The sequence below is a fragment of the Macaca thibetana genome, chromosome 14 (assembly GCF_024542745.1).
Source record: "Macaca thibetana thibetana isolate TM-01 chromosome 14, ASM2454274v1, whole genome shotgun sequence".
In the NCBI taxonomy this organism is placed as follows: domain Eukaryota; kingdom Metazoa; phylum Chordata; class Mammalia; order Primates; family Cercopithecidae; genus Macaca; species Macaca thibetana.
The window spans coordinates 116,439,992-116,457,638 of record NC_065591.1 but is presented as its reverse complement, the minus strand read 5'-3'; the positions used below and the strand labels follow the sequence as shown (position 1 = coordinate 116,457,638).

At 39.0% G+C, this 17,647-nt stretch overlaps 2 protein-coding genes across 10 annotated transcripts in view; one reads left to right on the top strand and one right to left on the bottom strand.

The window, feature by feature from the left end:
* HEPACAM (hepatic and glial cell adhesion molecule) overlaps positions 1–17,647 on the top strand; it is a 543,784-nt gene that overhangs the window by 466,241 nt on the left and 59,896 nt on the right. The gene's annotated exons all lie outside the window — the stretch shown is intronic.
* Positions 1–17,647, bottom strand: part of CCDC15 (coiled-coil domain containing 15) — a 98,201-nt gene that overhangs the window by 54,557 nt on the left and 25,997 nt on the right. For 6 of the 9 annotated variants that reach the window (XM_050755668.1, XM_050755669.1, XM_050755672.1 and 3 more), the window contains 7 exons: positions 9,044–9,190; positions 8,044–8,802; positions 5,058–5,177; positions 4,693–4,815; positions 3,567–3,674; positions 2,996–3,070; positions 2,561–2,683 (listed from right to left, as the gene is read on the bottom strand). In XM_050755668.1, the coding sequence (XP_050611625.1) occupies positions 2,561–2,683; positions 2,996–3,070; positions 3,567–3,674; positions 4,693–4,815; positions 5,058–5,177; positions 8,044–8,802; positions 9,044–9,190 (1,455 nt within the window). The remainder of the gene's footprint in view (positions 1–2,560; positions 2,684–2,995; positions 3,071–3,566; positions 3,675–4,692; positions 4,816–5,057; positions 5,178–8,043; positions 8,803–9,043; positions 9,191–17,647) is intronic. The other 3 variants (XM_050755671.1, XM_050755670.1, XM_050755674.1) reach the window with 3 other exon arrangements.

Here is a 17,647-nt window from a genome sequence, read left to right as displayed (position 1 = left end):
AGTATGAATATGGTATAAATCTATACTATTAAAGTGTTTTGTTCAAAAAGGCTAGATTATTTGGCAGCGTAGAAGGAGAAAAGATGGCCAGGCGCAGTGGCTTACACCTGTAATCCCAGCACCTTTGGAAGGCTCAGGCGGAAGGGTCACCTGAGGTCAGGAGTTTGAGACCAGCATGGCAAACACGACGAAATCCCATCTCTACTAAAAATACAAAAATTAGCCAGGTATGGTAGGACATGCCTGTAGTCCCAGCTACTCAGGAGACTGAGGCACAAGAATCACTTGAGCCTGGGAGGCAGAGGTTGCAGTGAGCTGAGATTGCACAACTGCACTCCAGCCTAGGTGATAAAGTGAGACTCTGTCTCAAAAAAAAAAAAGGAGAAAAGGCTATTCCAGGGTTGAAAATTTCCAGGGACAGTAACAGCAGGAGGACAAGAGACTCAGACCACCAAAGCTGTAACCTGAACTGAATAGTCTGGAGTAAGTACCCCTCTTGTGTGCTTTGTGAATGCCCTATATGTCCTCTATTGCTAATTACGCTGCTTCATAATTATGTTTATGTATCAGTCTCTCTTCTTTAGATTACCTGAAATTTGAGTGTTGTGTCTTGCTCACAACTGTATCTTTGATATTTAGTATTTAAACGATGGCTAAAACCTAAAAGGTGCTCAATAGATGTTTGATTGATTGGCTAATCCGTTCAAAACATATCTACCGAGTGACTACTAGGTACCAGCCACTGTGCCAAGTGCTGTTCATATAATGGTAAATAAAACAGGTATGGTACCTCTCTCACAAAGCTTATGGGCTAGTGGGAAATCTCTAGACAATAAGAAAACAAGTAAACTAGTAACTAACTACAAATTGTTTTGCACTGAAAAGGAAACAAACAGAATGCAAGGATAAAGAAAAACAGAATGCAAGGATAGAGAAAAACAGAAAAGAGGAGATCTATTTTTGATAAGGTGGTAAGGACGGTCTTTTCCAAGGAGGTGACATTTAAGCTGAAACCTGAAGGATAAGAAGGGACCGACTTTATGAAGGAAAAAGGGAAGACTACCCAGACAAGAGGAAAAAACATATGCAAAAGACCGGAGGTAGGAAAGAGCCTGGCAGGGCTCAGGATGTATAAATGACAATGTAGACTAAAACACAGCAGCATACCCTTAGGCCAACCTTATAGACCCAAACTACAAATCACCAAGAGTTGCAGTTCAGTCCTGAAAACCTCAGCCCAAACTCTCTTTTCTGCTTCTTCGCCTCCTTAGAATTCTGCTCTCGTAAAGAGGCCGAGAGAAAATGTCCCTCCAGGCTCTTTCATACAGCCTAACACTGCTGGTTGCCGTAAGCCTTTGTTTTTCAAAACATAAAATCGGAAAATAAAAATTATGCAGAAAGGGGTAAAATTCCAGTGATAAAAACCAAACTTCAGTTAAGCCACAGAAAAATCTTAGTAGGCCAGGACATTGTAACATTTTCTTGAAAAACTACAGATCTTAACTCAATGCCCCCAAACCTTAGGCAAGAGGAACCTAACAAGCTCCAGCCCAAACCTGATTAGTTTATTTCTTGATGCTCCTGCCTTATGCTCTACCAGCTTACTGATGGCGATCTAGCCCTGGCCATGGGGTGGAAGATCCTCATAATCCCCGCCCTCAGAACTGCTCATTTCTTCCCCTCTCACACTGTAAAGGACAATGGCCATCAGAAATATGCCTTTTATAAAAATACATATAAAATTATAGTTTTTCAAATGGGCAATAAATGCTCCCCAAAATACCCTAGGTTTCAATGACAGACCTCAAATAATCTTAGGATTAGGATAATAATCTCAGGACACATTTTGCACTGTATGAAATAAAACAGGAATGTGCTTCTTGATCAGCCTGACCACTCCCAGTTTAGTAGGTACCTACAATCTTGTTTAAATTCCACTGCTCATACCCTATGGTGTGCTCTACCTGTCGTCTGCCGGAAGTATCTCTCTGGTGCGTGGGTGAAAGGTGGTAATGGCCACCCAGAAGCAAATCCTCTGGCCATCTTTCAGCTGACCGACCAAACAGATGGCTGCTGCCTAAAGTCTAAGTTCTAAAAGATACAAAAACACTTCCCAAATTGTGTGAGCAGTGGTATCTCAGTAGTGATAATACTGTAGGCTTCAATGATAGCCCTGAAGTAATCTAAGTAAGTCAGAATAGTCTGATATATTATGGCATAAAAGTAGACATTATACTTCTTGTCACCGTTCTGGATCTTAACTCTACCTGCAAAGCAATCTTAAATGTCATCTATAAACCAATGATAATAACAGTATCTATCTTCTATGGTTATTATGAAAATCAAGATACTTCATATAAAATTCTAAAACCATTTTGGATGTGGTAAGTGTTCAATCAATGTAAGCTGTTATTCATAATATTAATAATACTATTGCTAATATAAAAAACAAATAACACGATCATCATGATCTTTTTTGGTAATGAATCTATGATAAGCCCAACTGAAACTCTAACTAATTTGCTTTCTGCTGCTTACTCTTTAATATACCCTGCTCTACCTGCTCTCTGGCAGAGCCTGGATCTCGGATTTCATGTAAAATATATCCATGGCGCTCTGGAAGTAACTCCTTTCTCCATCTCTCATCTGTCATATCATGTGAGGTCTGCTCATAGTTCCTGTGCTAAAAGACAACATAAACATTGAACATAAATTATCCAAGCAGGATCATCCTTCCTGTGACAATAGTAAAAGCTTCAGTGAAGACGAGTGAAGTAGTTTCAATAGGTCAGAATGGTGTGATACATCACAGAACAAAAGAATGTTATATTCTTTGCCCATTATTACTGACCTTAATGCTAAATTCCTGAAGCAGTTACACTGCCCTGTCAATCTTCGGCCAAAAAAAAAGCAATTTACACTCTGCTACTTACTCAATATATTCTGCTCTACTTCTCTAGGAGAGACTAGATCTTGAATATTGTGTGAAACATACCGATGGCACTCCAGGAGTATTTCCTCTTGCAATCTCCCATTTCTCAAAAGATGAGGGTGGTTTGAAATGCTTGTTCTAAAGGAACAACAAAATACAAAACTGATTGTCTAAGCAGAAATGATGGGCTAGTGACAATATTATAGACTTCAGTGACAATCCCAGAGTAATGACACTAGATGAGGATAACAGAACACAGTTAAAGCTCTGTGTGTGTGTGTGTGTGTGTGTGTTTCAACATAAAAATTTCCAAACATGCCTCAAAGTAGGAAAAAAAAAGTATAATGAATCTCAAGATTCAACAATTACACAGATTCAACAATTAGCAACATTTTGCTTTTTAATCTATCTCTTCTCCAACGTTTCTCCTGGAGTATTTTAAAACAAATTCCAGATTACTCTGGCACATTTTGAAATAACCAAAAACATTATACTCTTAGCTTAATTCTGGAGGCCTTAATTCTATGTATCCCACAAACAAGCTGGTTTGACAGGCTTCGGCCTCAATGTTATATAATTTAGCCTTGTTCCTCTTTTAGAAAGTACACAGTCCTCCTACTGTATTCGGTTCTACCTGTTCTCTAGGAGAGTCTTGGTCCTGGATTTTAGGTACAACATATTGATGACAGTCCAGAGGCAATTCTTCTCTCACTCTCTCTTCTCTCATAAAAGATGCAGGTTGCTTGAGAAACATGTTTTAAAGGAAAAACAACAATAGAAAAAAAATTGTGTAATGCTAATCATAATATCATAAGCATCAGTGAAAACTCCAGAGAAATGAAACTAGGTAAAAATATTCTGATATATTTTGATATGAGGGAGATGTTACACTTTTAGCTCAACTATGTAGACCTTAATTCTTAATCCCATCATGGACAGAACAGTCTGATGAACTCACCAAATCCTAAGTATCTTCCAGATCCTACATTGTTCATGTAGGGGCATATACTTGCAGCAATACTATTGGCTTTGGTAAGAGCTGAATAATTATCTTGTTAAATTAAAATAGTCAACTGATTCTGGAATAAGATACGAACATGATACATCAGCCTCAGAAAGCACAGAACTGATTTTGACTCATATAGTTCCCTAGACCAGGGTCTTTTGTACCACTGAAGTACAAAGTAGAAGAGAAAAATAAAAAAAAATTAAAAAAAAGAGGAAACCAGGAGAAACTGAATTGTTTAGGGTTTAACACTCTATGCTCCTGAAGAGCAGTTCCTCTGTTCTAATAGGACTTAGGATAATCTTCCCACTAATGTGGGAAGGAATAAAAAATACTATATTCTGGCCAGGGACAGTGGCTCACGCCTGTAATCACAGCACTTTGGGAGGAAGAGGCAGACAGATCACCTGAGGTCAGGAGTTCGAGACCCGTCTGACCAACATGTCGAAACCCTGTCCCTACTAAAAAAACAAAAATTAGCCGGTCATGCTGGCATGTGCCTGTAATCCCAGCTACTCGGGAGGCTGAGGCAGGAGAATCGTTTGAATCCAGGAGGCAGAGGTTGCAATGAGTCGAGATTATGCCACTGCACTCCAGCCTGGGCGACAGAGCAAGACTCCATCAAAAAAAAAAAAAAAAAAGCCACTATTTTCTTAGGTTAGCTCCAAAGTCCCTCATTCTAAATTACCAGTTGTTGGGATGTATAAAACCCGGGTACTTTCTTCCTGTTTATATCTTTTTCATTCTGCTCTACCTGATTTCTGATGTCATCCTGGTCCTGGGATTTGGGAGGCAAACACTGATAATCTGCCAGAGACAAGTCTTCTCTCCCTTTCTCATCTGTCATATCAGAGTATGGCTCCTTAAAGTGTACTTTCTAAAAGAGAAAATAATCATAAACTATAAATTGTCTAGTAAGGCTAACATGATAGCAATAATATTCTAGGCTTCATTGAAGGCCAAAGGGTAGTTTTTTTCAGGATAATTTAAGACATTATGGAATAAAAGAGAAACCCATACTTTTTGTCAATTCCAAAGTTTAGCTAAGAACAACCTTTGAAAACTTCAAACTACACTCTAAATAATTCAGTTCCTGTTGGTCTCTTTTTTCTTTTCTACCTTGCCTCTGATGGAGGCCTGATGATGCCTGCATAGAAGATCCTGATGGACATCCAGAGGAAGCGCCTCTCTCCCTCTCCTATCTATCAAAATGGATGTTGGCTGCTTCAGATCTGCTTTCTAAAAAAGAATAAACACAACATACCAATTGTTCAGTTAAGAATGACAGGTTAAGACTTTAGGTTTTAGTGAGAATTCTGGAGTTAACTAAGATCAGAATATAACTGAGCACCTTATGGAATAAAACAAAAAACTACACTCCATTGCACAAAAGTCCAACCACAACCCTAAGTAATCTAATTCCTGTTGCTCTCTTTCTTCTTCCTTGTTGCCAGAAATTTTTTCCTAATGAAGAAGATTAAAAATAAAAAGTTAAATTGTTCATAAAATCTGGGTAGAGTGTTGATTTAAAAAACTAAAGATAGAAAAAGAAAAGAAACAGCAAATTGTTTATTTGGAGTAATATGCTGCTGGTAATACTATAACACTCAGTAACAGATTTGGAGTTTTGAGAAACCAATCAAGAAACTATTTTTTCCAAGTATGGATCTCCAAATCAGGTACAATATACAGCATACCTGGTTTTATTATGCTTTGCAGATACTGTGTTTTTTACAGACTGAAGGTCTGTGGCAATCATATGTCAAGTCAATCCACTGGCGTCACTTTTCCAATAGCATGTGCTCACGTAATGTCTCTGTGTCACATTTTGGAAATTCTCACAATATTTCAGACTTTTCCATTATTATTGTATCTGGTATGGTGATCTGTGATCAGTGATCTTTGATGTTACTATCCTAATTGTTTTGGGGCACCATAACCACACTCATATAAGACAGCAAACCTAACTGATAAATGTTGTGTGTGTTCTCACTGTTCTGCCACCTGGCCACCCCCCACCTCTCCTTAGGCCTCCCTATTCACTGAGACAGAACAATATTGAAACTAGGCCAATTAATAACCCTACAATGGCCTCTAAGTGTTCAAGTGAAAGAAAGAACCACATGTCTCCCACTTTAAAGCAACAGCTAGAAATTATTAAGCTTCGTGAAGTAGGCCTGTTGAAAGCCAAGACAGTCCAAAGGCTAGACCTCTTGTACCAAACAGCCTTGTTTTGAATGCAAGGGAAAAGTTCTTGAATGAAATTAAAATCTATTCCAGTGAATACATGGTAAGTAAGAAAGCCTTATTGCTGATATGGAAAATGTTTTAGCGGTATGGATAGATCAAACCAGCCACAACATCTCCTTAAGTCAAAGTCTGATCCAGAGCAAGGCCCTAACTCTCTTCAACATTATGAAGGTTGAGAGAAGTGAAAAAACTACAGAAGAAAAGTTGGAAGTTAGCAGAGGTTGGTTCATGAGGTTTAAGGAAATAAGGTGTCTCTATAACATGAAAGCACAAGGTGAAGCAACAAGTGCTGATGAGAGGCTGCAGCAAGTTATCCAGAAGATATAGCTAAGATCACTGATGAAGGTGGCTACACTGGACAACAGATTTTCAGTGTGGACAAAACAGCCTTATAGTGGAAAAAGATGACTAGGAGTTTCACAGCTAGAGAGAAAAAATCAATGTCTGGCTTCAAAGTTTCAAAGGACAGGCTGACTCTCTTGTTACTGGCTAATGCAGCTGGTGACTTTAAGTTGAAGCCAATGCTCATTTACCATTCCAAAAGTCCTAGGGCCCTTAAGAATGGTACTAAATCTACTTTTCTTGTGCTTTGTGAAGGGAATAACAAAGCCAAGATGACAATACGTCTGTTTACATGTTTTACAGAATATTTTACACTTACTGTTGAAACCAACTGTTCCAAAAAAAAAAAAAAGATGCCTTTTAAACGGCTCATTGACAATGCACCTAGTCACCCAAGAGCTCTGATGAAGATCTACAAGGAGATTAATGTTGTTTTTTCATGCCTGCTAACACAACATCCATTCTGTAGCTTGTGGATCAAGAAATAATTTTGACTTTCAAGTCTTGCTTTTTATAAATACATTTCTTAAGGCCTATCTGTCATAGACAGCGATTCCTCTGATAGATATGGACAACGTAAGTTGATACCCTTTGGAAAGGGTCCACCATTCTTAATGCCATTAAGAACATTCATGAATCATGGGAGGAAGTCAAAATATCAACTTTAACAGGAGTTTGGAAGAAGCTGATTTGAACTCATGAACTTTGAGGCATTCAAGACTTCAGTGAAGGAAGTAATAGTAATGTAGTAGAAACAGCAAGAGAACTAGAATTAGAAGTGGAGCCTGAAGATGTGAATGAATCGCTGCAATCTCATGTTCAAACTTAAATGGATGAGGAGTTACTTCTTATGATGAGGAAAGAAAGTGTTTTCTTAAGATGGAATCTACTGTGAACATTGTTAAAATGGTAACAAAGGGTTTAGAATGTTACACAGACTTAGTTAATAAAGTAGTGGCAGGGTTTGAGGGAATTGATTCCAATTCTGAAAGAAGTTCTGCTGTGGATCAAATGCTATCAAACATTATCACATGCTACAGAGAAATATTTCATGAAAGGAAGAGTCAAATGATGTGGCAAACTTCATTATTGTCTTAAGTAACTTCCACAGCCACCCCAAACATCAGTAAACACCACCCTGATTAGTCAGCAGATATCAACATTGAGCCAAGACCCTTCACCAGCAAAAAGATTATGGCTTGCCGAAGACTCAGATAATCGTAAGCTTTTTTTTTTAGCAATAAAGTATTTTTAAATTAAGGTATGTATTTTTTTTAGGCATTATGCTATTGCACACTAATAGACTACAGTATAATATAAACATAACTTTTATACGTAATGGGAAGCCAAGAAATTTGTGTGACTTACTTTATTCCAATATTTGCTTTATTGCAATGGCCTGGAACTGAACCCACAATATCTCCAAGGTATACTTGTAGTCCTTACAAATCCCTCCTCAAAACCCTAAGTAACTTATTTCTTCTTCTTGTGTCTCCTTTCCACTCTATTTTACCTGATATTTTGGTAGAAAATCTTGGTCCTGACATTTGGATAGAATATTCTGGTCGCTGGAGAGAACATGCAGGTCTCTGGGGAGAAAATCCCGGTCCTGACATATGAGTAGAATATTTTGGTCTTTGGGAAGATAACCTCGGTCTCTGGGTAGAAAATCCTGGTCCTGACGTTTGGGTAGAATATTCCAGTCTTTAGGGAGAACATGCTGGTCTCTACATATAAAATCCTGGTCTTTAGGTAGAAAATCCTGGTCTTGATATTTAGGTAGAATATCTTGGTCTTTGGGGAGAACATGTTGGTCTCTGGGTAGGAAATCCTGGTCCTGATATTTGAGTAGAATATTCTGGTCTTTAGGGAGAACACAGTGGTCTTTGAGTAAAACATCCTGGTTTTTAGTTAGAAAAGCCTGATTTGGGGGTAGAAAATCCTGAGTTTCCAACACAATACTCCTTTCTTCTAGCTCAATACTCTGGGCTTTCAGCATAATACCCTGAGTTTCTGTCTTAATAGGCTGGCCTTCTGGCTCAGTGGCCTGGCCTTCTGGCTCAGTAATCTGAACCTTCAGCTCAACAGCCTGGGTATCTGGCTCAACACTCTGGATTCCTGTCAAATCACCCTGGGTTTCCAGCAAATCACCTTGGGCTTCTGGAAGATAATCCTGAGCTTCTGGCAGAATATCCTGAAGGCCCTCAAAATGTATCTGCTTTTGTTGTTCTTCTTCCATCAGAACAAATAATGGATTTTTGAATTTTACTTTCTAAAAGTGAACATAAACACCAAATACAGAATGTGAGTTAGTAGCAATACTCTAGGTTTTCCAAAAGATTCCTAAAATAATCTCAAAATGATATGGCAGTGAAGCAAATTACTAGAATAAAATGTGAAATTATAATCTTTGTCCAACTTAACAAAAGCTAAATCTACAATCCTAAATCAATACAACATTACTGGCAATACCTAGTCCAAATCACAGTTAATTTAATTTCTTGTTGCTTTACCTGAACTCTGCTGAAAGGTTCGTTCTTATCTTCGGAAAGGATATCCTGCTGGTCCTGCTGGTTTCTCCCAAATAAATCTTCTTTCGCTTTCTCATCAGTTACAAGAGATGAAGATTTCTCATAGTCAGGTTCCTCATAGTCAAGTTCCTAAAGAAAAAAACAATGAAAACGTACACACACACACACACACAATGTAGCTATTACAGACATAATGTGATTGCAATAAAATTCTAGGCTTCAGGTCACTGCTATTATAATTTTAGTAGGTCAGCATAGTCAAATGTTCAAATGTTATAAAATGTTTACAGTATAGGATTGTATAATGAAAACTAAAAAGATAAATGAAAGAAATGATAGATGATCAAAATAAATGGAAAGACATAACATGTTTATGGATCAAGAGTAAAGATTGGTAAGATGGTAATATTTCTCAAATTTATAACACTCCCTATCAAAATGCCACTTGGCTTTTCCTTGGCAGAAATTAATAAGTTAATCATAAAATTCACATGGAAATGCAAGGGACGCACAGTAGCAAAACGCCTTCTTGAAAAAGAAGAACAAAGATAAGGGTCTCACTCCTCCCAATTTCAAAAGTTACCACAAAAGTTAAAGGAATCAAGACATTGTAATACTGACACATACAGAACAATGCAACAGAACTGAAAGTTCAGAAATAAACCCTCAAATTTATAGTCAATTGATTTTTGACAAGAGTACCAAGAAAATTCAATGAGGAAAGAATAGTCTTTTCAACACATGATGCTGAGACAACTAGATACCTATATTCAAAAGAATGAAGATGAACCACTTATTTACAGCATACAGAAAAATTAACTCAAAATGGATCACAGACCTAAAATCAAGAGCTAAAAATTATAAAATTCTTAAAAGAACACATAGGAGTAAATCTTCATGATCTTAAGATAAACAATTATTATTAGATAATTCATCAAAAGCACAAGCAACATAAGAAAAAAAGAAGTGACTAATTTAAAAATGTTGTGCCATAAACAATACTATTAATCAAGTAAGACAACAGTCTATAGAATGGGAGAAAATACTTGCAAATCAACTATCTGATAAGGAACTTGTATCCAGAATATATATATTTTATGTATAAATTTATATATAAACACTTAACAATTTGATAACAAAAAGACAACTCAATTTTAAAAATGGGCAAAGCACATGCATAGACGTTTTATCCACAAGAGTTATACAACTGGGCAACAAGCACATGAAGAGATACTGAAGATCATGAGTCATCAGGAAAATATACTACAAATCAAAAGTACAGTGAGATACCAACTCACACCTACTAGGATAGATATAACAGAAGAGAAGGACAATAATAAGTGTTGGAGAGGATACAGAGAAATGGGAACCCTCACATATTGCTGGTGGAAAACTGTTTAGTAGTTCTTTGAAATGTTAAACATGGAATTACTATATGATCCAGCAATTTCACTCCTAGAAATGAATGTCCTAAAAGAAGTGAATGTCCACACAAAAATGTGTACACAACTGCTCATACACAATCATTCATAATTCACAAACACCAAAAAACCCCAAAGTCTACCAACTGATAAACAGATAAACCAAATGTGGTACATCTATACAATAAATTATTCATCAATAAAAAGAATGAAGTACTGATACATCCACTACAATGTGGATGAACTTTAAAATATTATGCAAAGAGAAAAAAACAGTCACAAAAGACAATATATCATATAATAGCTTTCATATGAAATGTCCAGAATAGGCAAACCTATACAGACAAAAAGTAGATCAGTAGTTGCCCAGGACTGAGGTTAAGGGCAAGGAGAGAATGAGGTACAGGGTTTCTCTAAGGAGAGAAGAAAATGCTCTAGAGCAAATCCCAAAGGCAAGATAGCTGGCTAGAAGCAGCCCAGAGGAACATCTGCTACCGAGACACTGGAACATTAGGAAGATGGTACACTCCTAGCAGATCTTTGGAGGGAAGGCATTAAGAGTGGACAGAGGGAAGACACAGACACTGGGCCAAAAGGGGAGGAAGCTGGGAACCTTGAATGGGGCTACCGTGCACCAGGACTCGTCCCTGGCCCCCAGTGGCTCCTGAGGAAGGGATGAATTGAACAAGTAAGGAGCGACCTGCTTACTCCACAGACCTCTGGAATCCTGGCAGCAGGAGACGCCACAACCCCCACCGACACTTGTGCTATCAGGGAGAGCTGCTTAGAGAGGTGGTGGGGTAGAATTCCAGCCAGTGCAAAGCCTAGAGGTTTTGGTACAGGAGTATCTGTAGTGGGGCATGGTCAGGCTGCCCATCCCCCAAGGCCCACTTTGCTCCCCTAGGAGACATTAGCCATAGAGGAACTGTTGGACGTGAACAGTGCAGGGCAATCTTGTCCGTGAGACAGGGCCAGTTTTACATGAGTGCACCCGTCTACCAGCCTCTCCCAGGGCACCAGCCTGGCTGCACGTGCTTGCAGTACAACCTCAGATGCCCACCGGGGTGCCTCCCAGAGGCCCACATAATAGCTCCTGTGCTGGCAGACCATGCCTTACCATCACAGCGAACCACACCAACCAGCATGAGCCTGCCTATGCCCTTCCCCCACTGCATCCTCCCTCATGCCACTTTTCCAGCATGCACTCACCCACAGCAACCCCAACATCATTTTGCTCACGTGTGTGTGCAGGCAGACCTCGCCTCCCCTTCCCCACCAGTGTGCATACACTCCACATGCCACTGCTGCCAATGTGAGTGCACCCTGCCTGCAATAGTGTGCCGCTACTGCCAATGCAAAGGCATGCAAGGAGACGAGTAGCCCCACCCCCTGCCCTGCACAGCCATTGCTGCACATGAGTGCCTACATGGAGGGCACCAGCCCCATGCCTGCGAGCAGCCCATGACATGCTGACACTGCCACCAGAGTGAACATGCACAATGATGCCAGTAGGCCCCACCCCCACTGCTCCATCCTCTGGTGCAGCACTGCAACCACCACGACTGCAAATGCCTACAATGAGGCCAGTACCCCTGCACCTGCCAGCATCCCACCATGGCATGCACCCTGCCATGCTGCCACTGCTGCTGGCACATAAAAACAAGCATGAATCCCACTGCCACCACCCAAAAAAGTGTTTTGGCTGGCACCATCCATCAGTGTGTTGTGACCAGCAGCCTGGGAACACCTTAGCTCCTCCATTGTGGCAGGTTCCTAACCTTAAGGGACCAGAGAACAAAGCCAGGGCCAATACCAGTCCCCCAGAGTTAGAGCACACAGTCCAAGAGTCATGAGCTGAGTCCTGGCCCCTAAAATCTTCCAGAAATGAAGCCAGTCAACTGACTCCACCTTATACCAGAATCAAACCCCCAAGGACATCAAACAGGATTTTTAAAAAAATCCAAAGGACAGCAACTTCAGAGACTGAAGGAATACAGTCCACAAACATAAGAACCAGTGCAAGAACTCAAAAAGCCAGAATGTCTTCTTACCTCCAAATGACTGCACTAGTTCCCCAACAATAATTCTTAACTAGTCTGAAATGGATGAAATAACAGGAATAGAATTCAGAACATGGATAGGAACAAAAATATCAACATTCAGGAGAAAGTCAAAACCCAGTCCAAGGAATCTAAGTATTACAATAAAACGATACAGAAGCTGATAGACAAAACAGCCATTTTAAGAAGCAAACTTATCTGATAGAGCTGAAAAACCACACTGCGAGAATTTCATAATGCAGTCGTAAGTATTAATTACAGAATTACCAAGCTGAGGAAAGAACCTCAGAGCTCAAAGACTGGCTCTCCAAAATAACTCAGTGAGACAAAAATACAGAAAAAAGAATAAAGAAGAATAAATAAAACCTCCAAGATATATGGAAGTATATAAAAAGACAAAATCTATGACTCATTGGCATCCCTGAGAGGGAAAGAAACCAAGCAACTTGCAAAATGTATTCATATTTTCATATCATCCATGAAAATTTGTCCAACCTGGTTAAAGAGGCTAACATTCAAATCCAGGAAATGCAGAGAACCCCTGCGAAATACTACACAAGAAGAAGACCATCCCCCAAACACACAGTTATGAGATTCTCCAAGGTTGAAATAAAAGAAAAAATGTTAAAGGCAGCCAGGGAGAAGAGGCAGGTCATCTAAAAAGAGAATCCCATCAGGTTAATAGCAAGTCTGTTGGCAGAAAGAAACCCTAAAAGCCAGAAGAGATTGGGGGCCTATATTCAGCATTCTTGAAGAAGAGAATTTACAACTAAGAATTTCACATCCAGCCAAACTAAGCTTCATAAGTGAAGAAGAAATAAGATCTTTTTCACACAACCAAATGCTACGGGAATTCATTACCATCAGACCTGCCTTACAAGAGGTGCTGCAGAGAGTGCTAAACATGGAAAGGAAAGACTATTACTGGCCACTACAAAAACACACTTAAGTACATAGACCGGTGATACTAAAAAGCAACCACATAAACGAGTCTGTATAACCAGCTAACAACATGATGACAGGATCAAATCTGCACACACCAAATACTAACTTTGAATATAAATGGACTAAATGCCCCATTAAAAGGCACAGAGTGGCAAGTTGGGTAAAGAAGCAAACCCCAATGGTATGCTGTCTTCAAGAGACTCATCTCACATGAAAAGACACAGATAGGCTCAAAGTAAAGGGATGGAGAAAAATCTACCAAGCAAATGGAAACCATCAAAAAGTAGGGGTTGCTATTCTAATTTCAGACAAAACAGACTTTGAACAAATAACAATTTTAAAAAAGACAAAGAAGGGTATTACATAACAGTAAAAAGCTCAATTGAACAAGAAGACTTAACTATCCTAGATACATATGCACCCAACACAAGCGCAACCAGATTCATAAAGCAAGTTCTTAGAAACCTATGAAGAGACTCAGGCCAGGTGCGAAGGCTCACGCCTGTAATCCCAGCACTCTGGCAAGCCGAGGTGGGCAGATTGTCTGAGATGAGGAGTTCAAAACCAGCCTGGTCAACATGGAGAAACCCCATCTCTACCAAAGAATACAAAATTAGCCAGGCATGATGGTGTGCACCTGTAGTCCCAGCTATTCAGGCGGCTGAGGTGGGAGTATCACTTGAACCCAGGAGGCGGAGACTGCAGTGAGCTGAGATCATGCCACTGCACTCCTGCCTGGACGACAGAGTGAGACCCTGTCTCAAAAAAAAAAAAAAAAGAGAGAGAGACTGAGATAACCACACAATAACAGTGGGAGATTTCAACAGCTCCCTGACAGTATTAAAGAGATCACTGAGTTCAAGGCCAGCCTGACCAATATGGTAAAACCCCATCTCTACTAAAAATACAAAAATTAGCCAGGCATGGTAGTGGGTGCCTGTAGTCCCAACTACTCAGGAGGCTGAGGCAGGAGAATCGCTTGAACCCAGGAGGCGGAGGTTTCAGTGAGCCAAGATCATGCCACTACACTCCAACCTGGGTGACAAAGCAAGACTCCATCTCCAAAAGAAAAAGAGATCGTTGAGGCAGAAAACTAACAAAGATATTCAGGACCTGAGCTCAACACTTGACCAAATGGACCTTATAGATATCTACAAAACTCTCCACCCCAAAGTAACAGAATATACATTCTTATCTGCACATGGCACATACTCTAAAATCAACTACACAATCAGCCATAAAACAATCCTCGGCAAATTAAAAAAAAAACAAAAATCAACCACACTTTCAGATCACAATGCAATAAAAATAGGAATCAGTGCTAAGAAAATCACTCAAAACCATACAGTTATATGGAAATTAAACAACCAGATCCTGAATGGCTTCCAGGTAAATAATGAAATTAAGGCAGAAATCAAGAAATTCTTTGAAACTAATGAGGAAAAAGATACAACATACCAGAATCTGTGGGACACAGCCAAGGCAGTGTTAAGAGGGAAGTTCATAGTTTTAAACATCCATATCAAAAAGTTAGAAAGGTCTCAAATTAACAACCTAACATCAAACTAGAACTAGAGAAACAAGAGCAAACCAACTCCAAAGCTAGTAGAAGACATGAAATAACCAAAATCAGAGCTGAACTGATAAAAACTGAGAAACAAAAAACACACAAGAAATCAATTAATCCAGGAAATGGTCCTTTGAAAGAAGTAATAAGATAGAGCACTAGCTATACTAATTAAAAAGAGAGAGAAAAGCCAAATAAACACAATCAGAAATGACACAGGGGAGATTACCACTGGCCCCACAGAAATACAAAAAAACCCCTCGGAGACTATGATGAACACCTCTATACACACAAGCTAGAAAATCTGGGAGAAATGGCTAAATATCTGGAAACACACAACCTCCCAAGATTGAACCAGGAAAACACTGAATCCCTGACTAGACCAATGACAAGTTTTTAAAATGAATTAGTAATAAAAAGCCTACCAACCAGAAAAAGCCTAGGACCGGACACATTCATAGCTGAATTCTACCAGATGTTATAAAGAAGAGCTGGTACCATTTCTACTGAAACTATTCCAAAAGATTGAGGAGGAGGAACTCCTCCCTAACTTATTCTACAAGGCCAGCATCATCCTGATACCAAAACCTGGCAGAGACACAACAACAACAACAACAACAAAAAACTTCAGGCCAATATTCTTGATAAACATAGATGCAAAAATCCTCAACAAAATACTAGCAAACCAAACCCAGCAGTGCATCAAAAAGCTAATCCACCATAATAAAGCTATCCCTGGGATGCAAGGTTGGTTCAACATACACAAATCATTAATTGTGATTCACCACATAAACAGAACTAAAAACAAAAACCACAGAATGATCTCAACAGATGCAGAAAAGGCTTTCACAAAATTCAACAGCCTTTCATGTTAAAAGCCCTCAACAAATAAGGCACCAAAGGAATATACTTCAAAATAATAATAGCCATCTGTAACAAAAACCCAGAGCCAACATCATACTGAATAGGCAAAACTGGAAGCATTCCCCTTGAAAACCAGAACAAGACAAAGATGTCCTCACTCACCATTCCTATTCAACATAAGCCAGAGCAATCAGGCAAGAGAAAGAAAAAAATGACATCCAAGTAGGAAGAGAGGAAGTCAAACTATCCCTGTTCGCAGAAGATATGATTCTATACCTAGAAATCCCCATAGTCTCTGCCCAAAGCTCCTTGATCTGACAAACAACTTCAGCAAAGTTTCAGGATACAAAATCAGTAGCATTCCTATACACCAACAATATCCAAGCTAAGAGCCAAATCAAGTATGCAATCCGATTCACAATAGCCACAAAAGAATAAAATACCTAGGAATACAGCTAACTAAGGAGGTGAAAGACCTCTATAATAACAATTTTAAAACAATGCTAAAAGAAATCAGAGATGACACAAATGGAAAAACATTCCATGCTCATGGATAAAAAGAATCAATATCGTTAAAATGGCCATACTGCCCAAAGCAGCATACAGATTCAATGCTATTCCTATCAAACTACCAATGACATTCTTCACAGAATTAGAAAAAAACTATTTAAAAATTCATATGAAAACAAAAAAGAGCCTGAATTGCCAAGGCAATTCTAAGAAAAAGAACAAACCTGGAGGAATCACATTACCCTACTTCAAACTACACTACAAGGCCACAGTAACCAAAACAACATGGTATCAGTACAAAAACAGATACATGGACCAATGGGACAGATAGAGAGCCCAGAAATAATGCTGCACACCTACAACAATCTGATCGTCAACAAAACTGACAAAAACAAGCAATGGGGAAAGGACTCCCAATTCAGTGGTGCTGGGATATATTTGGCTAGCTATATGCAGAAGATTGAAACTGGACTCATTCCTTATGCCATATATAAAAATCAACTCAGGATGAATTAAAGACTTAAACGTAAAACGTAAAAGCGTACAAAACACTAGAAGATAACATAGGAAATATCAATCTGGACATAGAAACAGGCAAAGATTTCATGATGAAGATGCCAAAAGCAACTGCAATAAAAAAAAAAATGACACATGGGATCTAATTAAACTAAAGCTTCTGCACAGCAAAAGCAACCATCAACAGAGTAAACAGACAACCTACAGAATGGGAGAAAATATGCATCAAAGAAAGGTCTGATATCCAGAATCTACATGGAATTAAACAAATTTACAAGCAAAAAACAACTCCATACAAGAGGGCAAAGGATATTAACAGACACTTCAAAAGAAGACATACACATGGCCAATGCATGTGAAAAAACGCTTATCACCACTAATCATTAGAGAAATGCAAATCAAAATCACAAGATAACATCTCACACCAGTCAGAAAAAGCCAAAAGATTACAGATGCTGGCAAGGTTGTGGACAAAAAGGAAAGCTTATACACCACTAAGGGGAATGTAAATTAGTTCAGCCACTGTGGAAAGCAGTTTGGTGATTTTTCAAAGAACTTAAAACAGAATTAGCATTCAACCCAACAATCCCATTATCTGGTATATATCCAGAGGAAAATAAATCGCTCTGCCTTAAAGATACATGCACACATATGTTCACTGCAGCACTATTAACAATAGCAAAGACACAGAATTAACCTAAAT